Raw genomic sequence first — 26,665 nt, forward strand, 5'->3', positions numbered from 1 at the left:
TCCCCTGTGCGCTGCTGGGTGTTGACACGTCTCTTCTGGGCGGGTTTTTGAAAAGAGGGCGTGGTGTATGTTTGAAGGCGTGGTCAAAACTGTTGAAGAGCTTACGTTGTTTTAATAAACTGAATATTTGCGTAGTAATAAATACAGTTAAACGAGTTTAAAATGTGTTTTAATGTTACTTAAAAACCTCGCACAATAATGCACAATAATATTGTGTAGCTTACGTTATCTCCTCAAAATACTACATTACCCAGATTGCATTGCATTAAAAGGCGGAACTACAGATTCACTAAGCAGCTGACCTGACTGTAGTCTGTAGCTGTAACTTTAATCATTTCATTTCTGTGCCGAGGCTAGCGACTAAGTCTCGCTAGTTGCCTTTGTATTTTATACGTTTACACGTACCTAGTAAAAACATGCAACGCTGAAATCGTGACTAGTAGTGAAGGCAGAACTAGCCCACATTACGTAGTCTTGGTCAGTTTCGTGAAGTTTTTTAAAGGAGATTATGTTATGTTAGCCTAGCGTCAGCTAACATCTGCGTGTGAGTGTGCGCAGTTAGCTTCTAGCCCAAACTACCTTAACAAGGATCATCCCATTTCCAGCTTACAGCCCGGTTCGGTCCGGTGGGTTATACATCTGGGGGGAGTGGACATCACGTCTACAAAGTCAAATGTAAGTTAATTTATATTGTTTGTAATGTATAGAATGATATACTTGCAAAAGTCCGAAAACCGGTTTATGTCAGAACCTCAAGTGTCAGTTAATAAATCCGCGACTGTTAGGATGTAAATAAATGTTAAACGGCTTCTTTTTGCTTGTTTTACATGGCCTTTGTTAAAGATAGAGGCGGGCAGACTGTCTGAAAATAGTTTGATGTGCTAACCAGGTACTCTGATGACAGCAGGTTGCCAGCTTTAATGTTTGACTTCTGTAGGATTAAATCTTACATGTCCAGCACCAAATGCTTTTTAGTTCGACTTCAAACATGCCAGATCCCATACCTGGTGTGATCCTGAAGTGTTTGAACAAAATAACAGTAGTTATATAAAGTATACGTAGTTGCAGTCAAGATGGCAGGCGAATGATCATCGAGCTTTTTCTTATGATGACTCACTTAACTCGGGCTACCTATCTGCACGAATTACAAAGACTTGTAAATACTTAAATTAAAAAGTGTCTGGGACTGAGTTCAAGGTTATCATTTTAAACAGGGCTGTAAACAGTTCTGCTCAATGACTCTCATTGTTTGGCATTTATATTTTTAAGTTGTTTTGCATTTGTTGACATGTGCTTTCTCTAGGTAGAGAGTTGAGTTTATAAAACGGCACACAATGGAATTGGACAACAACTCAGAGGTAAGACTTTGGCAAACCAGAAAGTTTACTAGGTATATACTTCATGTACTATGGTTTGTTTTACTTTTCTTTTCAATGCCATCATAAATGGGTGACCCTACCTGTGAAATCCAGATTAAAGTCTCATAATCAAGTCAGTGAGTTGGACTTGATTTTACTCAAATTTCAATTTTTGACATGACCTTAAGCTACTCAGTTAATAAAAAATATCAAGGTTATATTTGCACAAAATATCCTTTACATTATGTAGAATTATACAGTAAAAAGTACAATAAAATGACTTTATCTGGGTTTTCAAATACTGGGTCACATACTTGATATACCACTCCTAATGTAAAACAGACCCAGATTTAATTTTGCATTTGTATTTTGCATTATTATCTATTTTAGTTGAAAGGTGTGCATGCGATTTTGGATCACTATTGTGTTTTGTGACTGATTTCTTGTGGCTACTGGGATAATAGCTGAGCTGAGATCTTGTTTACTTAGGTGGGCATTTCCCACAGTGAAGAAATATTTACAGCATTTGCAGTGTATTTGTTTTTGTGAAGCTTCACATCTGTTCAAGTTATCATTCACTTAATTTCAAAGTTTGAAATTCTGCCTCATAAAAATAAATGCTAGGATTGTTTTTACCAATTGTGTTCATTGTGTTTGCCTATAAAGATTATGTTGACTCTTATTTGTAGGTTGACTCAGTTGGCCCACCAGAAGATGACACGCAACCAGCATTTCCTCTTGGACTATGTGAGTTATCTTTGATTTATGCATTTGGCAGATCACACATTTGTTTGAACCCACAGCCTTTGCACTGCTAACACAATGTTTTTTCAACTGAGCTATCCAGTGTACAAGTGGGCTTCCCACCTTAGTTTAAATCTGCTTAGTTTAGTATACACCGCGCTCCAAATTATTATGCACATGCCATTTTGTTTATTTTTCAATACAGTCAGTAAGTTTACAAATTTTATTTTACCCTAAACACTTACATGACAGCGTGGATGTTATTCTATTTAAATGAAATAAATATGTCAAAAGATACTTTTATACTATGAAAAATATGCTGTTCCAAATTATTAAGCAAGTTGTAGTTCTCCTACAATATGGGTATGAAAAAAGATCTTTCTAAAGACAAAAAGTGTGCATTATCTTAAAAAAGCAAATTATTTCCTATTATTTCAAATTATTTCCAGCCCAATTTGGAACGCGGTGTAGTTAACTATTAAAAAATGTCTCTTTTTGTTTACTATTTTTTTTCTCTGTTTTAAATGAAATAAGTTCACTAAATATTTTTACATAAATTTGAATACATATTTTTTGTGCTCATCTATCATGACATGACATCATTATAGCAATATGTGTCATATTTTTGTCCTTTTAGCGGACTCCGAAGCAATGGAAGTGTTGTGGCAGGTTCGTGCTCAAAGGCGGCAGGCGAATCCCGATTTGCCGGAGACTGTCACACGTCTTGTCACACCTGAGGGCAGTATTGTTTACCTGGTTGGCACCGCTCACTTTAGTGATAGCAGCAAGAAGGATGTAGCCACTGTAAGAACGCTTTTTCTTGCATATCTGACTACCAAATAGATGTATTGATTGTATATTTAGATGTTTACGGTTTTATTTTAATGCTCCTCACTTCAGGCAATCCAAGCAGTCCAGCCTGATGTGGTGGTTGTAGAGCTATGTCAGTACAGAGTGTCCATGCTAAAGATGGATGAGAAAACGCTGCTAAAGGAGGCTAAAGACATTAACCTGGAGAAGGTCCAGCAGGCCATTAAACAGGTCGGCCATAAAACCAAAGACTGTGTAGACGTGGTTATTATTATATTATCAAACGCATTCCTCTGAATCTTGTTTGTGTTCTTTATCACAGGCAGGTTGCTAGTGAAATCTAATTCCTACTCTTCTTGGTATTTATTTTTCCTTCTCTCAAATTCAGAATGGAGTGATGTCCGGCCTCATGCAGATACTGCTGCTCAAAGTCTCTGCTCACATTACGGAGCAGCTGGGTATGGCCCCGGGAGGAGAGTTTCGAGAAGCCTTTAAAGAGGTCAGCAACATGCTCTTCTTCACCCAAACAAGCATTTCTGGTCCTCTTAGTCCTGACATGCACTGTTACCCATGTACTCATTCCTAATTTCTACCAGATGTCACCAATAATCTTGAATGCACGCACTCAGAAAACTTAAAATTTGAAGGCATACATGTCGTCTTACGCAAAGTAAATATGGCTTGCTTTGTTTTTGAACCAATTCAGGCAGGAAAAGTGCCCTTCTGTAAGTTTCACCTTGGGGATCGGCCCATTCCGGTCACATTTAAACGTGCAATAGCTGCTCTGAGTCTGTGGCAGAAGGCTCGTCTGGCTTGGGGCCTGTGCTTCCTCTCTGACCCCATCAGGTACAAAACACCTCGTTTTTATATGCACAGCGCTCACATTCTTTGGTTTTTTTCTTAAAAACCTGTCTCTGAAATGAAGTGGCATGTGAGAGTATCCATTCTTGAGCACAAGCGAGCTTTCATTATGCAAGGTTCCCATGGGTCCTTGAAAGTTTGTGAATCTGGGGGGGGGGAATTCAAGGCCCTGGGAAGTTTAAAAAAAAAAATACATACATAGATACAGGTCATTGAAAGTGCTTGAATCTATTTTATGCAAAAAGTTTTTTGGAAGAAATTCAAAATTATTCCCTGTGTAGTGTAGGATCTAGGATGATATCAGAAAATTTTAGACTTTTTAAGCACACGTGCTAAACTGTTCGCTTTAAATGTTATATCTTCTGTATGCGTATGTTGATTCATACCAAAATGCTTTTTTGCATAGTTGTGTTTGACACATGATAACGTCTCGGGTTACGTATGTAACTGTTGTTCCTTGTGAAGGGAACGAGACGATGCGTCTCCCTTGTCATACTTCCTGCGTCCCTGTAACGCCGTCTTTGGCAATATTTCAGATAACTATATACTTCCTGGCTCCCGCGTCACCTGGTCTTTGTCATTAAGCCTCACCATTGGTTGAATTTGATATACACATTCAGTCGCATTTACCCCTGGAGGCGTCCCCAAAGTGACTCAAAGCGAGTTCCAGCGAAAGGGACCTCTGTAACAATGTATCTTTAAAGGTAACACAGTGTAACCTTGCTCTCACTTGATATGTGTCCCCACATTTAGTCCTTGAATTTGAGGGTCTTGGGCCTGGAAAGTCCTTGAAAGGTCCTTGAATTTGAAATTAACTAAAGTGTGGGAGCCTGATTATAATAAATCATGACTTTCCCAACTCTCATTGGATCATCAGTATTATTTTTACTATATAGTAAATATAGACTTATTTTTCCTACTCAAAATGTCATTTATTGCTTCTTTTTGATTGTGGCTGAAATATATCCCAGATATATCCTTGACCGGTTTGTAAGACTCACATGTAAAGTGAATCCATTTGTATTTTTAACAGTAAAGAGGATGTAGAGAAGTGCAAACAGAAGGATCTCCTCGAGCAGACCATGTCGGAAATGATCGGCGAGTTTCCAGCCCTCCACCGCACTATCGTAGCTGAACGAGACATCTACCTCACACACACACTTAGACAGGCTGCTCGTTGCGTGGAGGCGCCCCCTAATGCTCAGAGTGAGTAATGCAGACTGGTCTTATAGCACAGGCCTGTCCATACACCTAAAAAGTGACAATAAACTACATCTTGTGCCGAGTCATGTTTTTTGTTGTTACATGAAACCTGTTGTTCATTGTATGCTTTTTTTTAGAAGTGCCTGCTGTAGTGGTCGGAGTGGTTGGGATGGGTCATGTTCCAGGCATTGAAAAAAACTGGGACAAAGAACTCAACATTCATGAGATCATGAGGTGTGTATCTGCAGTAACAGTTGTTTGTATTGTCGTGTGTTACTGTACTAGATTTGTCATGACAAAAATCGTTGTCTCTTTTTTTCTTAGCGTGGCTCCTCCCTCCCGTTTCGGCTGGGTGTTACGAAAGGTGTTGAAGGGAACCATGTGGGGCCTTCTGGGTTACGCCTGCTTCCGTGCCAGCAAGGGCATGGGCAGGGCATTACTCTCATTTCCCACAGTTCAGTCATGGCTTAAAAATATACGAGTGCCTGCCGTTTGACCATTAGTTTATCGCCAAAGACTTTTCAACAGTGAGATCAGGATCTCACACTGAACACCAACAGCCTTAAGTAGAGGATGTAGAGGGAAAGATTATGAGCAATCATGGCCTCGATCCCATATGACGCGTACTGAGTTGTATGGGTGGAAGCCTTTGACCAGACCTCTATTAAACCTCTGCCCATCTCCTTTGTGAACCTGTGGATGCAGAGTTGTACTGCCAAAGATATCGGACCGTGCTTTTCTTTCCTCTTTTCCTCAGTTTTAAAGTAAGATACTCCGTGCCATTAGTTGAAGCGGCATTGCCCTCCCCTTCAAATGATATCACCTAACTTGAATTGAATGAAGTTTTATTTTCCTGTCATTATGTGGTTTGGTTAACTTGTAGGATGGAGTTTAGCAGTACAGTATTACTATTCACTGTAAGTCCACTTTTAAATATGTGATATACTCTGGCAACAACCTGTGGTTTATTAAGGATAAATACTGTAGATAAAGGCACCTCTTATTCAAGAGGCTAAAGTGAATGCAGCAGTGTCCCGGATACAACCAATTTGTAAAACATGCACTGTGTTGGAAGTGCCATAAGAGCGTTTATAAAGAGTAATATGAATCAGATAGGGATCAGGTTAAGATCTAACTGATATGTTGCATGTGTTCAATGTGTTTATCCAAGAAATGAGAAGGAAAAGGCATCTTTCTGCATGATTTCATGTGGAGATTACTCAAAAGGTATTCAGCACCCTGATAGATAATGTCAAAGTACTGCCATCTATGGTGCAGTAAAATAACAGATTGTTGCAAACTAAAAGAAAAGTAATTTAAAATAATTGAGTGAAAATTATTAAATTACCCCATAGTACAGTTCCCCAAATTTTAAGGTTTGTTACAAATGCTGCTGTCTTTCAGTAAATGAAAACACTTAGTAAGGTGTCTTAACTGTGTCTTCCTTTCAACTTTATGCAGTGCTACTGTTGAACTGAATTACATAAGACATTACTGATCATTATTGAAGTTTTACAATGTCCTTTGTTTCTAACCTCTCATTTTTAAACATTGTGTACTTTTTGGAAAAGAGAATAAATGGTCCTACTTTATATGTTGTAATTTTTTGTCTGTCAACAATCCAAACAAATTTTTAAAGTCATCTGAATAACATAGAATTCATATCAAATGTCTAGCATGTGATGTCTCCATTTGTCATAAATACAAGGAAAAGTTTTGAATATGTAAATTGCTTATTCGCCATGTATATTATAAGGCAGTGGTTTTCCAAATATGATGCCAAGGACCCCCAGATATTTACTTTTTGCGAGGGATCCCTACCTAAAATATATAAATCTATGTATTTTATGCACAGTGAATATAATTGGCCACACTTGAAGTAATGCTGGGTGTATGACCCAGCACTCTTTTTTGGGGGGGTTGCTTTATGTTAGGTCAAATATGGACAAACCCAACTGTTTGGTTGTAAATAAACATGTGCAGGGTTGTTTTAACCCAAATGCTGGGTTGTTTCAACTCACGGCTGTGTAACATCAATCCAGCATAGGTTTATCTGGATCGGATTGACACAACCATCCCTTACAAACCCCAATGAATGAGATAAAGGGGACTGTAATAGGAAAATAACACACTAGAAGGGTACAAAACAAATATAAATGATTCTGAAATGTATGTAGAAAGAAATAAGTGTCTAATAAATAGGTTGAATAATATTTATAACTTTTTCTGGGGAATGTATGTAGCAAGAAATGAGAGATGACGCCTAATAAAAACATGTTATATTATTTTTTTACATTTTTCTTTTATATTATATTTTAAATATTTATACTTTTTCTTGGGACCCTCTTATGTTGTTGTGTTTGAACAACACGTTTTGTCTCTAGTTAAGACAACACATGTAATGTGATGTCCTAAACTAGACATATCTCTGTATTATTATTGGAACAACACATATGTGTGTCCCCGGAACCCAGTTTGAAACCCCCTGTTATAAGGTTTAACCATGGAACCTTTAGTTTATTTATATATATATATATATATATATATAATTATTTTTCTTTTTTTTAATTGAATGAACTTTTACTTAATGATTTTTGCTTAATACATTTTAGTGACTGTTGTGCGTGCAACTAATCGTTCCGAGATTTTTGTTTCTAGACGGAACAAAAACAAGGACGGACCGGAATTCCACGGACGTTTAAAAACAACAGTGTTGTAAATTACGTAAGCATGACAGTCACAATACTTATCTAACAAGCTTTGTTAGACATAAGTGCAATGTGAATGGCTTCTGCACCTCGTTTAACACGGGTTTACGTGTTATGTTCCGGTGTCGTTTTTCGCAGATCTCTTTCACATGACGTTAAAAGAATGAGCGACATGGGCACGAGTCGTTCTTCCCTTGAGAGCCTGCAGTTTGATAATGTAGCTCTTAGAAAGCTTCCTCTGGATCAGTCCACAGAGCCGGGGGTCCGACAGGTACGGGGTGCCTGCTTTTCCAGAGTTCAACCAACACCTCTCAAAGACCCGAAGTTTGTGGCAGTCTCAGGTCCAGCTCTGGCACTTTTGGGTCTTGATGCTGCTGAAGTCTTAAAGGACCCACTGGGTCCAGAATATCTGAGTGGGTCTAAAGTCATTCCAGGATCAGAGCCAGCCGCCCATTGCTACTGTGGCCACCAGTTTGGCCAGTTTGCAGGACAGCTTGGTGATGGAGCTGCATGTTATTTGGGAGAAGTGAAAGCTCCAGTAGATCAGAGTCCAGAATTACTGCATGAGAATCCTACTGGGCGCTGGGAGATCCAAGTAAAGGGTGCTGGACTGACACCATACTCTAGGTAGGTTAACTCATTATATTTACATTTCTGCATTTGGCAGAAGCTTTCATAAAACTTTTTTTACTAAAAAAATAAATAAATTCACAACATTACATCTTATTTGCCATATACACAATAACCAACAATGGCTGCAATATCACACTGACTGAAGTGCAAGCTAGGAGGTGAGTATCAATTTCGTGAAACCGTCCTGTTCTGTCTTTTTCAGACAAGCAGATGGGCGGAAAGTTTTGCGATCCAGTATCCGTGAATTCCTTTGCAGCGAGGCAGTTTTTGCTTTAGGAGTGCCAACCACAAGAGCTGGATCAGTTGTGACTTCAGATACACGGATCATGAGGGATATCCGCTATGATGGGAATCCACGTATGGAAAGATGCTCTGTGGTCTTGCGCATTGCTCCCAGCTTTATTAGGTAACCCGTGTGGACACATTCATTTTGAGCTTGAAGATTTCTCATTGATCATTGATGTCATATATTGTTTACTTTTTAACCTGGTTAATTTATGTAGAGTTCAAATGTGTGTTTTCCTTTGTTTGTAGTTCTTAAAATAGTAAATTGAAGGAAGTAGTCATTCTCTTTGTCTAGTTGTTCTTAATATTAGTAGTTTCTTCCCTGATTCCCATGCAGATTTGGATCATTTGAGATCTTTAAAAAAGCTGATGAGTTCACTGGGCGTCAAGGTCCAAGCTGTGGTCTCAATGAGATCAGAACCCAAATGCTGGATTATGTCATTGAGACCTTCTACCCAGAGATCCAGCAAAGTCACTCAGACCGTGTGGAAAGAAACACTGCTTTTTTCAGAGAGGTAGGCTCAGATCAGCCTTTAATAATACTGTGGTTGTGCTAATGTATACAGATAATGTGAATTTAAAATAAATAAATAAATATCTTGTTTTTGCAAATAATAATAATAAATAAATTAATAAATATCTTTGTTTTAGTTTCTGCAGTTTTGTCTGAAGTCTTTATTTATCTCATTATCATCGTTTATTTCAAAGTTTGATTCATAGCTATAAATGTATATGAAAATATATTAAATTAAAATATATTAAATTGTATTACATATGCATAACTTTATATTGTTTATATATACTTGAATGTACATGCATCTAAATTACCAGGTGACTCTACGCACAGCGCGGCTTGTGGCTCAGTGGCAGTGTGTCGGGTTTTGTCATGGAGTCCTGAATACTGACAACATGAGCATCCTGGGCCTCACGCTGGATTATGGGCCTTTTGGTTTCATGGACAGGTAAATACACAACATACCTTTTTGTTAATGTCTTTTGACAGTAGAACATTTCTCTAGTGCCACATTTGAAATTTAATTGGCCTAGTAACAATAATTTGAATGGTTATTAATTTATATATATATATATATATATATATATATATATATATATATATATATATATATATATATATATATATATATAACCAGTAATTTATTTACAATTTTAGATGACACAAATAATTTATGATAAATTTTTTCTTTCTCTTTAGGTTCGACCCAGAGTTCATTTGTAATGCCTCGGATAACTCAGGCCGGTACTCTTACCAGGCTCAACCAGCCATATGCCGTTGGAATCTGGCTCGGCTAGCAGAAGCCCTTGACCCTGATTTACCTCCAGACCGGGCCAAGCAGGTACTGGATGAGTACCTGCCTCTCTATAATGGCTTTTATCTCACCATCATGAGAAAGAAACTGGGTCTTTTAAGGAGGGAGGAACCAGAGGATGAGATACTCATCACAGAACTCTTGCAGACCATGCATAACACTGGTATGAAGATAAAATGAGGTTAATACTTGGAAAAAAACATGTCATTTTATATCATTATCTTATTTAAATGACTGAACAAACAAACATGTATAAAAGGCATTATCTCTCCAGAACAATAAACACTTCTATATATAGGAGAGATTGGATCTAGCAATGCCAAGGTCATAAGGTTGATTCCCAGATAATTCACATACTAATAAAATGTAAACATTGCCTCTTTTTATATATGATTTTCCTCTCTCCTGTCTAAGGTGCGGACTTCACCAACACATTCCGCAGTTTAAGTCAAATTTCCTGCCCAATGCAAGAGGAAGAAGAGGAGGATGATTGTGAGACTATTAAACAAGCTGCAGAGCTGCTCCTGCAGCAGTGTGCCTCTCTAGATGAGCTGAAGGCTGCTAACAGACCCACCATGGATCCACGGTAAAAAAAAGTCATACTTAGGTCACAAAAGATGACTTGCTACTTCACTTGGACTTACACATTTGATTTTCAACTTCAAGTTTAGGTGTTTTTAATGTTTTGTTTCAATCCCTATAGTGAGCTTGCAATGCTGCTGTCCATGGCTCAGAGTAATCCGACCTTGTTCCAGATGTTGTCAGACAAGAGCACGTTGGTGTGGGAGCTTGAGAAACTTTCAAGATTGAAGGAGCTGATGGACACCAATGAAGAACAGCTGAAGAGCAAGCAAACTGAAGACTGGATATGCTGGATCCAAAAATACAGGTACAAATAGAAACCAGTTAATTTTAACAGACGAGAACAGTAGTGAAGTAACACTTTTTTAAACTGTGGTGATCTCTTTTATTACTTAAATGCGGGGTGCACGATTTTTGAGAAACGCTTTGAAAAAGGGAGTTGGGCCGAGTACCAAAACACACTTGTAGCCAATCAGCTGTAAGGGGCGTGTCTACTACCCAACATCGTTGCCTGGGTTGCGTATGTGTGGGGTGGGTCTATCAAAAAAGGTCCAAATTCTATTGAGGTAGGGGCGTGTTTGTTTAGGTAATTTCAAATGTCAACATTGGCTTCAGAGATCGTGCACCCCGCCTTTAAGTAAGTAAAACAGTTATCTGAGTAAAAGTTAGAAAAGTGCTATATTTAAATGTAAAGAACAACTTAAGTACTTGAGTACAGTAAGAATACCTCATTACTGTGTCCACCTCTGATTTTTAATGCTGGTAAAACTGTTTATTAGATACTAAAATTAATTGTAGCACTAGATGAACCATACTTACTAATGGTTTTGAAACTCGAATGTAAAATGTTATTTATTCAACTCTTAAGACAACGGCTGGCCCATGAGTGTGAGTCAGCGATTGACGTGAAAGCTGTACAGGAGGAGAGAGTTTGCGTGATGAACAACACCAATCCACGTGTGGTACTCAGAAACTACATTGCCCAGAATGCAATAGAAGCAGCTGAAAATGGTGACTTCTCAGAGGTAAGGCTTTTTCAGGTTTTAATGTCATCTGTAATTGTCTGCTGCATTGAACGCTGTTACCTTAATTCAGTTTAAGCTCTGTAACTGCAGTAGTATAGCGCAAGCAACACAAATATGCGTAAAGACATCTATGCGTAAGACGGTCTTCTCCTCAATCTGTTAGATCCAGCAAGTTCTGAAAGTGTTGGAAAAGCCGTTCTCTGTTCAGGAATGCCTTGAAAAGCCGAACTGGGTTGGAAGAGGAGGGATTGAGGAACCCGGAGAGAGAGATGAGACCGGAGAGGAAGGGAACGCATCAGGAGGGCTCACGGGATCAGCTGGAGCTGAGGCTCGTGTACAAGTGCCCTATGACAGTAAGCCCCCGTCCTGGGCCAATGAGATCTGCGTCACCTGATCATCATAAAACCTTTATGACAAACTAACCTGCTCATTAAAAAAGCTGGTAAGGTCTCAGTGAAGGTTTTAAAAGAGGTATTAAACTTCTGTCCACCAGTTCAAAACATGCATGGAGACAATGTGGAAGACTTTATTATTTGGTTATTTTCACAGTTTGTTTCTCAGTATGTTGGACTGATTATTAATGATGACTTGGACCACTAGTCTAACAATGACAGGTCTCTGTCTGATCGATAGAAGTTATGCCTCAATATATTCATATAATAATTACTACTATGATTTTGAATGTGGAAAATGCTCGTAAGCGCACAAGCCGTTGAGCAAAGACTCTCCAAAGCTTAAACACACAAATAGACACAAGCCTTCATTTAACAGATATCTGTCAAACTTTAAATGGTGTAGTTAATATTTAGCACATATTGAGCATTAAGTAGTACTTTTGTACCACTGCATGGTGATATTGATGGAACGATCTCTGCTATTTTTATTAAAGCTTCACTAATTCCTTTTGAATGTGTCATTGCAAAAAACATCATAAATAATTGGGAGTGGACATTTTTATTATACGTTTACATTGGGACGAAGGAAATATTTTCATATACTTTATTAATACCAAATCTTGTTTAAAATAGGAACATCTGTACAGTTTTTAGATGTTACATTATTTGTACATTTTATGATCTGTGCTTATAATATGCAATGTTTCTAAGATTAAATAATAAACATACATACATATCACAATGCTGTGTTCTAGTTGTGTTAACCAGAATTGTTTCTGTAAAACAGAAGGTGTTTTTTTATTGTAGTTACCTTAAACCCTCCATAAGTAAGGGTGTTTGTGAAGCTTGGGGAAGAATGTCAGCCCCTGGGGCCCAATAGTTAAGGAACAAGTTAAAACAAGTTGAGGTGTGCACTTAAAACGTTGCAAATCTAAACAGTGCCATGTATTTGCACCACATTATGTAAAGAAAAACAAACTTTCTGTTCATATTCTTCATATGCCAACTTCTGTGGGACTCCCCAAAAGCTAGTTTGAATAACTTTCAAGGCTATGTAATAAGAAACAGGCAACTTTTCTCACGTTCACTTCAAGTTTTGTCTCAGTGTGTGACGTAAACCGTAGCCACGCTGGAGAGGGAGCGGTTACGGGCACACGCGCAGCTCGTGAACGTGCACAGGTATATTGCTGCTGTTATCAGTGTTCAGGTGAACGTAAAAAATCACGGCGAAGTAAAGCATTTAAAGGCGTATTCACCGACATGTCAGGCCGCTCTAGACCTGGCTATTATCGCCAGGAGGTGAATAAAACCGTTTGGGAAGTGCCGGAGAGATACAGAGATCTGAAACAGGTGGGGACTGGGGCATATGGTACTGTATGGTGAGTCTTATTTTTTTGTACTTCCTGATATCGAATTATATTATGTTTTCCTATACGTCTATGTGTATTTTCCAACTCAGTGTTTCAATCGAAAATTCATAAACAAAGAAAGAAGTTCCGATGAGAATCGCGCGTCATTCAAGTGCTTACACTAGTAGTACACAGCTCATTAAACATCACTGGTTAATCATTATAAGATGGCAGCTATCGGTGAATGGAGTCTGTGGTCAGGCCATGATGTTAGTGTTTGATGCGTACTTTATGTTATGTCATCATTATAACTTTTATGTTTACACTTCCTTATAGCAATCGGTTCAACTTGTTTTTGGGTGCACGAGAGCGAGCGTGCGCTAGTTTTTCTCATTCTCTCTTTTCGTCTCTCACTCTCCCACAAGGTCGCACTCTGTCAACTCATAATTGTATACTTTAATGTATATAATTATGTACAGTATTACCAAAGCATTATACTCCACATAAAACAAACAGGTGATATTAAAAAGAAAGTGCAAGGTAAATATTTAGATATCATAAAATATTAAAATATAAGCATAAGGAGTTGTATGTAGGCTTGACTGTACTAAATAAACAATGCTAGATCTAGTTGTTCTCATTTTGAAATGTGCCTTTTGTGTCGCAATGTCTGTTTTTGTTTTGGTCTCTGTGAGATCCTGCCCACTGCCAATTTACACTATTTATTAGACAGCTGGGTTGCCAGTTATAACAGGCGCTTAAAGGGAAAGTTTACCCAAAAATGAAAGTTCTGTCATCGTTTACCCACTCTCATGTTGTTACAAACCTGTATAAATGTATTTGTTTTGATGAACACAAAGGAAGATATTTTGAGGAATCTTTGTAACCAAACCGTTTGTGAACCCCATTCACTTCCATAGTAGGAAAAAAGAATACTATGGAAGTGAATGGGGCTCACAAACATTTTTATTACGAACATTCCTCAAAATATCTTCCTTTGTTTTCATCAGAACAAGGAAATGTATTCAGGTTTGTAACAACTTGAGAGTGAGTACATGATGACAGAATTTTTGGGTGAACTATCCCTTTAAAAAAGACCTCAATGGCCCATAAATGTGACTTCCCGTGTGCATCATCTAAAATGAGTCGCAAATTGAGTTACATTAAAAAAGCGTGTTTGTAATTTGCAAACAACAAAAAACAATGCGTAAAAAATAGCAGATAGGCATGGATCCTTTCAACAGTGTGTGTGTGTGCGCATGTGTCTGGCAACCCGAGAGGGGGCAGTGGTAAAACCCTCTCCAGTAGTTTGAATTTAGACTCTAGTAGCAAGTTCAACTGCTAGAAGTCAGTGTCACACACACACACACACACACACACACACACACACACACACACACACACACACACACACATTCTGGTTTCCATGTTTTGTGGGGACATTCCATAGACGTAATGCATTTTATACCATACAAACTGTATATTCTATTCCCCTTACCTGCCCCATTCCCTAACCCCAACCATCACAAAAACCTTTCTTGTACCTTAGATTTTCAATAAACATCATCTTGTTTGATTTATAAGCTTGTTTCCTCATGGGGACATCAAAATGTCCCCACAAGATCACAAAAACACTGGTATTCCTATCTTTGTGGGGACAATTGGTCCCCACAACGTGATAATTACCAGGTACACACACACACACACACACACACACACACACACACACACACACACACACACACGTAAATCAAAATAAATCAATTGTGTTTTATTTTAGCAACTTAAGTGTGGTCACCCATTACTTAGAATTTGTAGGTATATGTGAGAATATGTGTACTCTAGCACTATGATACTTTACAAACAGTTTTCCTTTCTATTCCGGGCTCTTATTGGCTGTTTTTCCTGATTATTCAGTCCAAGTCATGCATTTCTAACTGATGCTTTACTCCTCAGCTATGCATTTGACCGGAGGACAGCAGCAAAGGTGGCCATCAAGAAGCTCCATCGTCCATTTCAGTCAGACCTGTTTGCCAAAAGAGCTTATCGCGAGCTCAGGCTGCTCAAACACATGAAGCATGACAATGTAAGAAGCCGAAGATCATTAACGTTTTTTCTAAATGAATACATTTGTATGTTTTTTCTTCAGTTTGACAGCAGCCCTCTCTATTTTAAATGGTACAGGTTATTGGACTTCTGGATGTGTTCACCGCTGACCTTTCTCTTGACAGATTTCATGACTTGTAAGTAATTTTACCAAAAGCACTTACTGTTCAGCTTTGTCCTTTTGTTTTAATAAATTGATGGTAACTCCGGGAACTCGGTTAGCTTGATTTGGGCTTTGTACACCTGGTTTACAAAGCTTGAGTTATTCGATCATGCTGTTTAAATTTTTTCAAAGTCTCCTGATGACACTTGCAGAGTTTTTTTTTTTTCACATTTTGTCACCCTACAAAATACAAACATTCAATAATATCATAAAATGTCACAATTGTTGATCCTTTCCAAAAAGAAGCTTTCATTTCAACATGTCTTGTTTAACACTTTCTCTATTTTATCATTTATACAGTTATTTGGTCATGCCCTTTATGGCCACTGATCTAGGAAAACTAATGAAAATGGAGAGGATGACAGAGGACAGGGTCCAGTATTTGGTCTATCAGATACTAAAAGGGCTCAAGGTGAGTATGGTAAGCCTTTAGTAATGCATACTCATGCTTGCATAAACATATTTCAATGGATCACTTTATGTTTACAGTATATCCATGCTGCTGGAATCATTCACAGGGTGAGTAAGGCAGTTTTTGTTTGTTGTCGATTTATATTTTTTTAATGGTTAATGATTACTGATGTTGAGAAAGCATTGTGGTTGATATGAGGCTGATATAACACAAATTTTATTACAGTAAATAAGTGACAAACAGAAAATTGGTAAAACCAAATTAACATTTATTATGCATAATATGTATGAAAGTACACTTAAGTACTTAAAACATATTTACAAGGCGGATCTGACACCCTTACGGTACTGTTTTGAGTTTGAGTAAGAGTGTTTTTTGTGTAACACACAACCCAACCCATAGTCACATGAAAAAGTGAATAATGGAGGCTGTTTACACTTGGCATTAACATGCGTTTTCGTCGATCGGATCACAAGTGGACGACGTTAATGCCAGGTGTAAACGGTGTTCAAAACGTTTTGAGCTCGTCCACTTTCGACCACTTTCGACCACATTCAGAGGTAGTCGAAACCACTTTCGATCGGATCGCTTTGGAGTTGCGGAACGCATATGTGGTTGAATGCGTTCGAACAGCCACACGCGACCGCCTTCTCTCCGCCCATTTATCTAATCTGAGGTATTAAACACAAGTTTTACGTCTTTTTTTGACTTCTGGCGTAAACATATGGTGAACAGCGCTATTTTTAGCCTTTCATTGATACAACTAAAGCGACTGATCTCCGTAGTTTCGTTTTGAAAGCGTGTGAAAGTTGCGCGAATCTATTTCATCAATTGCGCTGAAAATTCAGAGAAAGCTCCAACATATAAACGTACAAAACACTATGCAGCATGTATACTTGCTAAACAAGCAGTGGACTCCGACATAATATTAGTTTGCGTCCATATAAACTCATAATTACTCCCGCTCGGGTTTGAATGACAGCAGAGAGACTCGCCCACCGTCTCACAGACCACCCCCTCACAGTATTCAGGACAGAAGCGATCGAAAGTGGACAGATTTAAATACCAGGTGTAAACATAATGTGTCTCTCTCGTCCACTTGTGATCCGATCGATGAAAACGCATGTTAATGCCAAGTGTAAACAGCCTCTAAGTGTCTTTTAATTTGGAACAACACATTTAAGGGACCAAAATATTTAACAGCTGATGTTGAAAAAAATCTAAATATTGGCCAATATATCAGCCACTGCAATATATCGCTCTATCACTAGTTCCTGTAACCAACATGTTCACTTAAAGGTGCAATGTGGGACTTTTAGTGGCATCTAGTGGTGAAACTGTGAATTGCAACCAATGGCTTATTCCAAAGTTCACCCCTCCTTTTCAAAACGCATATAGTGAAACTATAGTAGCCGCCACAGGACAAACAGTTCATCGTCTGAGACAACGTACTAGTGACAAAATATGCTATATAGAGCAGTTTGTCGGTTTAGGGCTACTGTAGAAACATGACCGTGATTTCCATGTATGGGGACTAAAACAATGGTGTATATTAATAAAAACGGCTATAAAACGGAAGGCCAATACAGTTCATTATGTAAGGGCTTCATACACCACTGATAATATATTACAATGTATATTACATTGCTTTTCTGTCAACAGATCCTTCTAAAATCCCACATTGCACCTTTAATACTGGAATTAAGAAAGATAATTAAAATATATTCAAATTTAAACTAGTTGTCTTTAAACTTGCAGGATCTTAAACCAGGCAACCTTGCGATAAATGAGGAATGTGAGCTTAAGGTATGTCACTCTGTGCATGTTTAAAAGTGTAATATGCAATGTGTATTAGCATCATCCACATTCATGTCATATGCCTTTATCTTAGAATATATAAAGCCTTTTTAATGAGAGCAATTAACACGATAGATCCTGGATTTCGGTCTAGCACGGCAGGCAGACACTGAGATGACGGGTTATGTGGTGACGCGCTGGTACAGAGCACCTGAAGTCATTCTTAGCTGGATGCATTACACACGGACAGGTTAGTTACACATCACAGGTTACTGTTTCTGTCTGCTAAGCTCATGTTTCCCCCTTTTATTCATTCAAAGTCATTAATAAAATACAACTAACATGTAAATACTATTTATTAATACAGAGGTTGGTTTGTGTTTGTTAAAATTTCCCTTCAGTGGACATCTGGTCGGTCGGATGCATCATGGCAGAGATGCTGCTAGGAAAGCCGCTGTTTAAAGGAAATGACCGTATCCTTAGGAAAATTAGGATTTGCAACTCGTACAAAATTTGCAAATGCAATTTTGATGTGGTGAATGTTTTATTATCTCACGGCCATACCTAGTTATTTTAATCCTTGACTCCTTTCATCAGACCTGGACCAGCTGATGGAAATCATGAAGATTACAGGCACCCCCACAAAAGAGTTCACTGCCAAATTACAGTCTGAGGATGTGTGTTTCATAATATTTTTTTAATATTCAGGCTTGCCTCTCTACCAGATATATAATGCACTCTTATCAGATATATGTGACCCAGCCTGTGAAAACCTACGGTCTTATGCATAAAATCATCTTACATAATGTAAAGAAATATAACTTTAATATCTTTTATATTGACTGAGTAAGATCATGTCAAAGATTGAAATTAAAGTGAAATCAATGAGTTTGATGCTTCTAATCTTAGCCTGGATTTCACAGACAGGGTCACTATATGCACACTTGGAAGAAACGAAAATCCACAATCATATCTTTTTTCAGGCTAGACACTACATTGCAAAGTTACCAAAACTTAGAAAGAGAGATCTTCGGGCATTGTTACCAGGTGTTAATCCACAAGGTAAGATTATTTTGAAAAACGATAATCTTATTGTACCTTTGTGATGTAGTACTCGAGTCCTCAGCCCTTCAAAGACTCGGTCTTGACTGGGACGCAGCATAGGCGGTCTCGTCCCCATCACTATTGTACTTTGCTAAAATGCATTTGTATTCTTTTAAAAGGGGGTTATTATACAGAAGCCCATTGAGGTCTTTACTGAAAACAAATTTGAATCATACATAATTCTGTTTTGCTCTCTTTCATAGCAATTCAAGTGTTAGACTCTATGTTGCTTTTGGATCCTGAGAGTAGAGTAACAGCAGCAGAAGGGTTGGCTCTTCCCTACTTCTCTGAATTTCGTGAACCAGAGGAGGAGACCGAAGCACCGCCGTATGATCATTCATTGGATGAGGCTGAGCAGTCAGTCGACCAATGGAAACGTTAGTTTGGGGAATGGGATTCATTTTGGGGTAGACAAGCAAAAAGATTCTGTCGACATTCTTAAAGATAAAGGTGCTACACGATGCCGTAGACAAACCATTTTTAACTGAATGGTTCTTTGGAAAACCCAAATTGGTTCTTTTGTATCATTGCTGTTAAAGATGTACTGTGGCATTTTAGTGTCATTTATTGGTTAGATTTGGGAATTGCAACCAACCTCAATTTCGACCACAGGTAGCGGCCACAGGACAAACATGTTTTCGTCTGAGATGATGTGTATTATATTGCATTTCTGTCAAGAGATCCTTCTAAAAGTCCGACATCGCACCTTTATTTTACGAATGTGTCTTTCTTTTAATTTAATTCACTCTCGTGTCTTTATTTGCAGGACTTACCTTCACTGAAATTTTGAGCTTCAAACCACCACCATCAGGGGCAGAAGCTAAAGAGACATCTCTCTAAATCTGCTTTCATTGTGCAGGCAGCTAAGCCGTACTTTTATTTACTTGTGTATGACTAAAATAGTTTCCGTTGTATTGTTTTGGGTTTTCCAAAGTGAACTTATTATGTGTTTTTTTTCGCATTTCAGTTTTTTGTGTGGTATGAATTACGCACCTGCACTCTCCTTCAATTTGAGTAGTAGATTTTTGTATTAATCCTGGCAAATAAGCAATTGTAGTAGATTTATTTTTAATTCTGCCTATAGAGATCACCTTTAGGCAAAATATGGGCCAAATCTCACAGCCAGATTACAGTATAAAATAAGTGTAATTGTAACAGTCTTTCGAAGCAGTATGTTAACCTGACCAAAGTTACAAATGCAAAATGAACTGTATTTACACAAAATATAATGTCAATGTACAATCAGCATACTTTTAACTGATCACTTGAAAATTTTGTATTTTTTTTAAATGGAAAAAGGTATTAAAAGACTATTTGAATCTTTGTGCTTTTGATGCTTCCAATTCTTTTATACAATTAAAATATTTAACATAGTTTATATAAAACTTGCACTTGAAAAGAAAAACATTTGTGGAATTTTGAGGGTGATTTTTATAAAAATCCAGCAGAGGGCAGCATTAACATCCTTTGCTTTTCCATCAATAATATCACAGTAATGCATTTTCAAAAAGCTGCAATATTCACGAAGAATTCAACATTAGACCAAAAGACCAGTTTTACTATGGGAATTATGTTGTAACTAAAACAAATAAAAATCTGTTCTAGTATCGATAGTTTTTGACATTTTTGAGCAAAAGCTAAATGTTCAGTTAATCTCTGTTTGGCTACTGACCCAATACTAAAAGTTTTTCCCCTCCGCACAGTCCAATTTTTAATGTGTGTGTGTGGGGGGGGTGAAAAAGTGATATATTTCAAACTACTATAGACCATTTCCCAAGATATAAACAACACTGGTCTAGAAGCACTTCTTGTTTCAGTTTTCTAATACTAGATAAATGTTGAGATAAAATACAACCAACAGAACATATAGAACTGAATAAAAAAGTTAAACAAACATCTTAAAGATACAGATATATGTGAAATAAATAAAAAAGTCACAAACTGAAACAGGAAGTGTTTCTGGACCAGTGTTGTTTACATCTTTTAAAATCGTCTTGTCTGAATAAAACTTGTGTATGGATGAACTTGTTCTCGCCATGAATATAGCAGTAGATGCTGGAATGGCGTAAAGAAATAAAGGTAGAAGAAGAGGAAGAAATGGTCTATAACTCTAGAAGCAAAATCTTGGTCTTTTAAAGAAGACACTTTAAAGTTTGTCATTGAAGTCTTTGAAGTTATGAATATTAAATTTAAAAAATAGTTATACCAGTGTAATTGTATTTTAAATAATAAAACTATTGCAATACAGTATGTATTTTTCATTTTTAAAATCATAAAAATGAAAAGGTTTTACTCACAAAACACACAATAAAGATACAAGTCTCAACTAGTTCTGAACCAAAGTTAAAAGTTAAAAATCACAAAATAGTTAAAATCACAAAAAAATTGGTTTCTGTCACACTTTTAGTGGTTTTACCAACAAAAGCCACTAGGTGTCAACAGTTAGATGCAGTATCTTGTCACAAATTATTAAATTACTGTCTCTGCATTATAATTATGCAATCATTTGAAATATGAAAACTACATTCTTACAGCTTTCCAAAGATATATAGGTTGTCATTTTTGAAGATTCATAAATTCATTTGAAGAATATATGAATATATACGAATATGGGGTCAGTGACATTTAACAAAATGACTGTCACTATACAATCTCTATCATCAAATGGCTTTGAAATATGAAAACTACATTCGTAGAGCTTTCCAACAATATATCGTTTGTCAAGATTATTTCAGATTTATAGAATATTTACAAATAAATTTGTAATAAGACCTTTGGCCCACCTGTAAGCCTGCGACATTTTAGAAAATGACTCTTACTAGGTCTATTTTTGCAAAATAGTGTTGAAATATAACAACTACATTCTTAGTTTGTCAAGATTGGTGTAGATTTAGACTATGAAATTATTGTTTTAAAATGTAATACCAAAAGTCCCACCTTTGGGACAGTTAAAGAGTTTTAAAGCAATGATTCCCAAACAGGCATACTGTATACCACTGAGAGTTTATAAACCTATAGGACTAAAAAATAATAAATTATAATCTGGTGATTTTCTCACTTCCCTTAACCGAAAGGAAACAATTATTAAGTTACTTTTATGTTAATGGTAATAAGTGATGTCATTTCAATAAGGTTTATCTTTAGGTTGATTTTTCATTAAATATATTTGACATTTTTCTGTTCTTAGGAATAGTTTAAAAAAAAAATCCAGTTGTTGACATCAACTCCAATGCTTTTCCAAATCCTGCTGTTTTGTTAATTTTTGCCCTTTGGAGATTTAAAGAAGAAGAATGTTTATGCCTCTGTCACCATTCATTTTCATTATATGGAAGTAAGAGCGTTGCCAACATCCTTCAGAATTTTTCCTCTTGTTTTTCACATAAGTAAGTCATATGTTTTAAATGACATGTGAATGATTCAATTATAACTTTATTGTTATTTTAGCGGAATTTCGCTGTTTTTGCTTGCTTGCATTGAAACACTATACATCATATTTACCATATACATCTAAATCTTATCTTTCTTGTGATTTCAATCCACATTTTGATTGCTATTTTCTTTTCCCTGTCTCTCACAGAGGCACAGGGATGTGCACGTCTCCTTGCTGTTTAGCAGATCTTGAGGAATCCTTTGGCTTAACAGACTGCACAAAAGGAAATTCCACAGGCTCAAATGTTCCCAGTAAAGGCCCCAGTGTGGATCAAGGACCCGCACTGCACTCCACCGGCTCTTCTGCTGGGACAGCGGGGGCAGAAGAGCAATGAACTTGCTTGTATTACAGTCCACGCAGTTCTCCCCCCAGTCAGCTGACAGACTATGGTTAGAAAGGTATTTTAAGCATCACCATGATCATAGAAATATCTGTAACCCAAAGCATATGTGCACGATCTCAAAAACATGCCATTCAATGACATTATTTGTAAGTGCATTTCAAAAAATATTGGTGATCTTGGAAGAGTGAAAGTGGTCATATTACAAGTACAGATTATACTTTATCAGAATTGTTTACATACAGTGAGTTGTTTTTGCAGAATAGGCACTTTATCTAATCACTTTCACATATGAGAATCACAGAGGATCTATGTGTTTTGGTGTCATCCAAAGGTCCAGTACAGCCATTATTAACACAAGGCCAGCACTTCAAAAAAAAATGCTTTATTTTCTTTCTAATATGTCAAAATTATGAAATTTTCAGCTGCACAAATGCGTTACAGGTCAAAGGTTGCTCACTACAACTTTATCTTTTGAAGGAATTTAAAGAACAGAATGTTCTTGATGTTAAAAGAACAAAACAACATCCTCCTCTATTGGGAAGGTTTTGGGGGGCTTTTAGATTTCTTTAGCAGTACTCCAGGAAACTGTGGTTACAGTTTGACTGTGGTCAGTTGTCTGCAGTTAGCTAATACAGTATATCATAACTATAAATTAAACCATTTTGGTTTAACCTTTTGTTGAGTTGTCAGCAGAGTATTTTGTTGTTGCTAAAATGTAATTTTGGATTGCATAAACAATGCTGCTGTTTTTTAGGTTTTGAATTATTATATTATTTCAACTATTGTGAACATTGTTGGGCCTGAATGTCATGTAGTGATGTGCAAGACCATGCCAAAAACCAAATTAATATATAAATTATATAGATTTAGTTTTAATCATTTAGAAAATTTGAAGCTAAATGAAGTTTATTAAACTAACAGGCAGTGACTTCAATTAAATCATTAGCAAATAAATCTTTGTATGTTATTCTGGAAAATTGTAAACCAACCACACCACAAAGCTACTAGATTTAGTGGTAATTCTTAGAAACTGTAAACAATGTGCTTTATTTATCCTGTATTAAGTGTTTTCCATGAAAACTATGGAAAACTGTGGGCTAAAGTCAGAATGTGTTTATTTGATATGAAACTCCTTCTGTTTCTCGACCAAACGGTTGCATAACTCTGTGAACTTTCCAGAAATTTTATGGTCAAATAGTCGCATACCTGCACACATTCACAATATGTGGAAAAGGTTCTTGTGAGCAGAGAGAGGCAGATATATGCTTTATAGGAATTATAATAGATCATTTAAACTTCCTTATTTAATTCTGAGGGATATCAAGGTAAAGTTTGTTAACTGCAATCAGTATTTAATCTGATCTTTTGGATGAATGTCTAATGTTACCGCACAATATGCAAAATTGTATCTCCTCAGAACATTTTGCTGTCACCCATCCCACCCTAGAAACAAATTATCACTATTTAGTGACCTTGTGACTTCAACTAAACACTTGGTGTTTTGAGTCTATTTGCATAGCGTATTTATGTCAAGCCTTCAATCTTTAAAACTTGGCTGTGGTTTGGGGTTAGAGTATAATATATGTTTATGTAAGATTGAGCAGTCCTGAAATCGTACTATCGACAGATTTGAAAGACCAGATATTTAGACTCGGCTGTGACCTTGTTTAAGTCTTTATGAGATGTTTTTGATGTTGAATAAGGTTTTTTGTTTATGTCGTATCCGTCTCCCAAATTCATTTTATTCCAGACTTTATTTTTATTCATTTTATTTTATTTATGGTATTTTACAAGACATCAGTTTCCTGCAACCCGTTACAAACTGTTTAAAACAATTTTGCAATTTACAATAAGTTTCCATTTATTAACATTAACAATAAGCAGTATGCAGTATAACTATTGGTACACTGAAAAAAAATGATTAATTGAATTTAATCAATTTTTTTAAGGTAAGTGGTTGCAATCAATTTATTTAAGCTACATTTAAACAAAAGTTTTATATTTTATTTTACTTTACTAATCTTTTTTGTTTAAATGTAGCTTAAATAAATTGATTGCAACCACTTACCTTAAAATTTTTTATTCAATGAATCATTTTTTTCAGTGTATGCTACTGCTGACCATTTTGTTTGTGAAGCCAAATGAAAGTACTGTAGGATCCTTTAGTATTTACTTTAGCAAAAGGTAGTAAAATTCCTAGATACCATAGTGTTTTTAACTATTTCCCCGCCATTGACGAGTTATCTCGCCAATTAAGAGAAAACATTTGCATAAAAATATGTTCCTGATGAAGTTTTATGTTAATCTGTAATACCGCGATTATCCATTGGTGGCGCACTTACCCAATTTATAAAAAAAGAAGTAAAACATTTGTACTAATTTTTTTAACTGTTTTTATAATCGTTCTGAATCTGATCTCTAACAAAATTTCTAAACAAAAATTATTTCTGCTTTTTGCTATTTTTTTATAGAAAAATACCCATATTTAAGAGTTTATAAGCAAAGAAAAAATATAGATGGGATGAAACGTTTTTTCCCGTTTGTTTATTGTTTGTTTGAAAGCAGGGGGTCTGTTCTTTCATTTGATATATGTGTATGTTTATATATATTTAGAAAAAATAATTTCTGGAATGCCTTTTGTGAAAAGTAAAAAAAATGCTGGCGGGCAACTTTGAAAAAAGCCTGGCGGCAAATGAGTTAAACTTATAGTAAATATTAAAGTATATGCAGTTAGTTTATCAATAGTTAATAATACAGAATCCTAAAGTATGCATTACCAAAGTGTAGTAATTACTATCATATACTTCAGTTTAGTATAGTAAAAACTATAATACCACAATATTTATTCACGTTAGTTTACAAACATTTTATACGTCTTAGTAGCCTAATGTTTTGCCCTTTAAAATGTGCACTGTCCATTCAATGGCATGCAGCGGCAGCTGTGCTGTTAACTTTGTCCCTGGCAAACAAAGACACTTTAAAGCTACTTTAAAGGGACCACCGCTCAATTGTCCTCTCCTCATACACACACACCAACATGCCATATGTCTACCCGTAAGCCACGCCCCCAGTCCCTAAGGGACCGCCCACCAACCTGGAGAATCGAATAACACATCCGTCTTTCGCTGCATCACCCCACTCCTTATTTCATCCTAAAATCCCTGTTTTGTGGTGGTAGTGTTCATGCAGTAGCCTCTCGTTACAGCTCGTTCGGGATTTGATACATTGAGATTTGTTACTATGATACACCACTCGTGCCCTGTATCATTTGGCGTAGCTTAGACTGGGGGTTGGGGAGAATCAGGTCTTTTGACCCCGACCGTCATTCCCTGGATAACGGGCACAGAGCCACCCGACAACATCAATTGTTTCGCCGAAATCTGATGTGTGTTGCTCACACCTGCATCCAAATCAACAAGCCGTCGATATTGGGATGTAATGGACGACTTTCATCATACTCCTTGAAGAAGACATTATTTCATTCGGATCGCAATATTTGCTAGTTAGTTCATCATTCAGAGTGTAGGCTAATAACGTTTTATTGGATATGATGGAGAGCGTGGAGAAGGAGTGCGGTGCTCTGGGTGGATTATTTCAGGCGATCGTCAATGATATGAAGGTACCTGTGATGCAAAGTATGCAATATGTTGCAAAGAGATGTCTGTGGTTTACTGCCTTTGTTTTCATTAGGGGTCCAGCTGCCTGCAGCACTGATGCTGTGACTAATGATATGTGACTATCAGCATGGAGGCTTTGTTGTGAAATGAAAATTAGACCATTTTGTAGCACCTACAATATGCTAAACCAATACCTTTCATTCCTGTTGTGTTGTTTTACATTTTTGATAAATAAAAAAATATATATATATATATATATTTCACCCTCATTCATGTTTTCTAAAAATATGCACCTTATTTGATTTCAATTATGCATTTATTACATTTATGCTTTACTCTTTTAACTTATACATTAACCGTATACAAGTATAACGCAATGCACTACCCAACTGCGCAACAGGAACACTTCAAA

General features: G+C 36.8%; 4 protein-coding genes across 6 annotated transcripts in view; all 4 read left to right on the forward strand.

Annotated features, from left to right (window-relative positions):
• Window positions 1-312: 312 nt before the first annotated feature.
• trabd (TraB domain containing) lies at window positions 313-7,261 on the forward strand. 2 transcript variants are annotated; one of them, XM_065283439.2, is made up of 10 exons: window positions 313-675; window positions 1,308-1,358; window positions 2,048-2,105; window positions 2,740-2,906; window positions 3,003-3,143; window positions 3,301-3,411; window positions 3,619-3,758; window positions 4,807-4,979; window positions 5,114-5,210; window positions 5,301-7,261. In XM_065283439.2, the coding sequence occupies exons 2-10, from the start codon at window positions 1,335-1,337 to the stop codon at window positions 5,470-5,472; spliced, it is 1,083 nt and encodes a 360-aa protein (XP_065139511.1). In that variant the 5' UTR covers window positions 313-675; window positions 1,308-1,334; the 3' UTR covers window positions 5,473-7,261. The 2 variants fall into 2 exon arrangements, with proteins under 2 accessions (XP_065139511.1, XP_065139510.1); XM_065283438.2 differs by having other exon boundaries at window positions 314-675; window positions 1,304-1,358.
• A 375-nt stretch (window positions 7,262-7,636) lies between these two features.
• On the forward strand, window positions 7,637-12,674 carry selenoo1 (selenoprotein O1). Of its 2 annotated transcripts, XM_065278815.2 has the most exons (10): window positions 7,637-7,700; window positions 7,823-8,311; window positions 8,520-8,723; window positions 8,940-9,117; window positions 9,434-9,564; window positions 9,816-10,093; window positions 10,345-10,516; window positions 10,634-10,819; window positions 11,381-11,537; window positions 11,701-12,674. In XM_065278815.2, the coding sequence occupies exons 2-10, from the start codon at window positions 7,848-7,850 to the stop codon at window positions 11,938-11,940; spliced, it is 2,010 nt and encodes a 669-aa protein (XP_065134887.2). In that variant the 5' UTR covers window positions 7,637-7,700; window positions 7,823-7,847; the 3' UTR covers window positions 11,941-12,674. The 2 variants fall into 2 exon arrangements, with proteins under 2 accessions (XP_065134887.2, XP_065134885.2); XM_065278813.2 differs by having other exon boundaries at window positions 7,647-8,311.
• A 379-nt stretch (window positions 12,675-13,053) lies between these two features.
• mapk12a (mitogen-activated protein kinase 12a) lies at window positions 13,054-20,186 on the forward strand. Its single transcript, XM_065283440.1, has 12 exons — window positions 13,054-13,311; window positions 15,238-15,367; window positions 15,466-15,524; window positions 15,851-15,962; window positions 16,040-16,069; window positions 17,721-17,768; window positions 17,895-18,009; window positions 18,161-18,232; window positions 18,357-18,436; window positions 18,743-18,821; window positions 19,067-19,240; window positions 19,630-20,186. The coding sequence occupies exons 1-12, from the start codon at window positions 13,193-13,195 to the stop codon at window positions 19,701-19,703; spliced, it is 1,092 nt and encodes a 363-aa protein (XP_065139512.1). The 5' UTR covers window positions 13,054-13,192; the 3' UTR covers window positions 19,704-20,186.
• Window positions 20,187-25,729: 5,543 nt separating this feature from the next.
• LOC135773705 (protein MTSS 2) overlaps window positions 25,730-26,665 on the forward strand; it is a 30,926-nt gene continuing 29,990 nt past the window's right edge. The window contains 1 exon segment of the mRNA XM_073815776.1: window positions 25,730-26,255. Within this exon segment, the coding sequence (XP_073671877.1) occupies window positions 26,184-26,255 (72 nt within the window). The 5' untranslated portion in view covers window positions 25,730-26,183.

Source organism: Paramisgurnus dabryanus, chromosome 9 (genome assembly GCF_030506205.2).
Source record: "Paramisgurnus dabryanus chromosome 9, PD_genome_1.1, whole genome shotgun sequence".
Classification (NCBI taxonomy): domain Eukaryota; kingdom Metazoa; phylum Chordata; class Actinopteri; order Cypriniformes; family Cobitidae; genus Paramisgurnus; species Paramisgurnus dabryanus.